The following is a 2,887-nucleotide window of genomic DNA, read 5'->3' as shown; positions in this document are numbered from 1 at the left end:
ATATGATTTGTTTAAGAGTGATATTGAACTTACTTGATAAGGAAAAAGAAGAGCAAGAAGAAGGGAAATAGAAACAAACAACCAAACAACTTTGGGTTCTCAGTCGGCCGAACTGAGAACCTAATTTATCTACACAAATATCTATTTTTGAAAGATAATATTAATATTTAAAATCTATTTTAAAAAAACGAATATTGCATGCAGTTGGATAAGATTCATATTTAATTTAAAATCTGCTTAAAAAATAATTTATCAGCAAAAGTTTGAATTTAGGTTGGATAATATTGTAGTAGTATATTTTTTTACTTATTTTGAGGTCAATTAATGCATTTTTTTATAAAAAAAAAATTATTTTTTTTCTTCTCGGTCATTCCCAGACTATAATAAAATAATTAAGTAAGCGTTTCAAAATCTGTTACGGAACTGGTTAATGGATATGCAAAGGTGGACGTTATTCTTAACGTAATCAGAAGAGAAAGAAGCGAAGCGAGAGATCCGTGAAATCTGTTAACAACGTACGCGTACGTATGGGAAGCAAAGAGACGCACCTAACGCCAGACAGACAGCCAGCCAGGTCCCCACTGCCCCAGCCCAGCCGCTACCACCGTGGACTACTTATACATATATATATCCATCTAAAACTTTTTCTTCTAAATTAGAAATAAATGGTATTAATTAATTAATGTGGGCTGCAAATGCAATCTATATATATATATATATGTAAAGAAAAAAGAAAGATCGAGGGGACCGATGTATTATGTCGGCCAATATTGGACTTCTCTCTCTCTCTCTCTCTCTCTCTCTCAGCCTCAGCCTGATAATTAAACTAGGCCTTGGCGGCCGTCCTCAGACGTCACCACTAAGACCTCTTCCTTTTCCTTCCTTCCCTTTGTACACGTTCATGCACACTTCTAGCTTATATCGTTTCTGCATTAAAAAATTAGTCTTAATTTTGGAGGGTAAACTTGAGGAGTAATCTGCAAAGCCGCATGATCCGTAAAAAAGCTCACCCCCACCACCCAGATTCAATTGGATATATATAATATTTTATTAGAGAGCTGCTGGAATTAATAATTAATTTTTTACTTTTTTTTTGGGGAAAATTTTAAATAAAACTGATTGTTATCACACTGGTAAAGTTGTTTTCCTCATTTATAACTAAGGATATTTGACTATATAAAACAACAGATAATGAGTGTGTGTGTGGGTGTGTGTGTATGTATATATACTATGTATATATGGAGGCTTATTATAAATATTAACGTATGGATTGAGGGAAGCGTTTTCTGGGACGGTTAGGAATCTCTCTCTTTTCTTGAGATTTACAGAGAATTATGTCTTTTGGAGGCCGGAAGAAGAGCTCAGAGCTCTCTCCAATGGAAGCCGGAGAGTGTTGTTCAAGTTCAAGCACCAGCACCAGCACCAGCGCCGGCGCCGAAAGGCAGCACCACCGCCGGCAGCGCCAGAACCAGCTAGAGAAGCCCTACCGGGGAATCAGGATGAGGAAGTGGGGCAAGTGGGTCGCCGAGATCCGGGAACCCAACAAGCGCTCCCGGATTTGGCTAGGCTCCTACTCCACCCCCATCGCGGCGGCGCGCGCCTACGACACCGCCGTCTTCTATCTCCGCGGCCGCTCCGCCAGGCTCAACTTCCCCGAATATATCGCCGAGGAGGACGAACCCCGCGACATGACCGCTGACTCCATACGCAAGAAAGCCACCGAAGTCGGCGCCCGAGTCGACGCCCTCGAAACCGGCGCTCTGCCCCTCCCCCACGGCTCCGGCGCAGACTCCAAATCGAACTCCGGCCGCGTCTCCGTCAAGCCCGACTTGAACGAATACCCAAACCCGGAGGACTCCGACGAGGAGTGAGACCCAAATTCGATGTATTCCTTTCCCGGATAAAAATTTTTACCAGGAAAATCTCGACATGATCCAAAGGGATTGTGACCTTAGATCAGAAAACCTTCTTCCCGTAATCAGTTCTTAATATATATGCTTGGATATATAGACATGGAAATGTTAATTTTTTCTCTCTTTTCTCCTCATGTAATTTGGTCAATCTTTTTGGCCTTTCTTCATCTGCTATTTCATGTTAAGAATCTGTGTGCGCGCTCAATTTTGGCCGGCCATGGAAGAAAGAAAATATACGGATGGCGTTTTCTCAGCTGCTAAACGAGAAACTAAAGAGATAAGATAGAGAGCTGGGTGTCCCAACCGGCGACGTGACGTTGCCGTGGACACGGCGCCACATAAAAAGGGAGATGCGGCGGTCCTATATCACGACGGTTGAAGCTCTAGTAGTGGGTGGTGTGGTCCGCCATGGTTAGGGGAAGGTCGGCGGCTAGGGTTTGTTTTTTCCCTTTTTTTTTTTTTTTCATTTCACTTGTAATGAGAAAGTTTAGTAGAAGACGATGCCTTGTTTTAAATTTAATTACTAAAACTACGAAAGATCAGCAAGCACTAGATTATTTAAAGAATTGCTTATATATATATATATATGCAACATAATAGAATTTGATTCTGCCATATATATTATTCTAAAATTAAATAATAATACATATAATTTGATTTGACGTTTTCGTAAATTCATATACGTACATATATATAATGTTTTTGTCTTAATATATGCATTTGAATAATTGTGATTTTTTTTCCATAAAAAAAATATTATAATAATGTCATTATAACGGATGTTTATTTGGCAATAAAATTTTGCGAAATGGGTTTCTCTGTCCTAAATTTTGATAATGGTGACAACATGTGTGAGGTGGTCTATTCATGGGAATGGCATGCATGGGGGACCAATAGCCTAACATGCTTAGGTACTAATCTAATCTTACTTTTTCCATTGCTTTCTTTGTGGCGCCAAATCCTCTGCTGCCTAA

The 2,887-nt window shown here is 39.9% G+C and overlaps 1 protein-coding gene across 1 annotated transcript; it reads left to right on the top strand.

Moving 5' to 3' along the window:
• The first annotated feature begins 776 nt into the window (after window positions 1-776).
• LOC127807241 (ethylene-responsive transcription factor RAP2-1-like) lies at window positions 777-2,118 on the top strand. The gene has a single exon (XM_052344926.1). It carries the CDS (start codon window positions 1,335-1,337, stop codon window positions 1,869-1,871), a length of 537 nt encoding a protein of 178 aa, XP_052200886.1. The 5' UTR covers window positions 777-1,334; the 3' UTR covers window positions 1,872-2,118.
• The last annotated feature ends 769 nt before the right edge of the window (window positions 2,119-2,887 follow it).

The sequence above is a fragment of the Diospyros lotus genome, chromosome 8, assembly GCF_014633365.1.
Source record: "Diospyros lotus cultivar Yz01 chromosome 8, ASM1463336v1, whole genome shotgun sequence".
NCBI classification, from domain to species: domain Eukaryota; kingdom Viridiplantae; phylum Streptophyta; class Magnoliopsida; order Ericales; family Ebenaceae; genus Diospyros; species Diospyros lotus.
The sequence above is the reverse complement of the archived record's forward strand: the minus strand, read 5'-3'. Positions and strand labels throughout refer to the sequence as shown.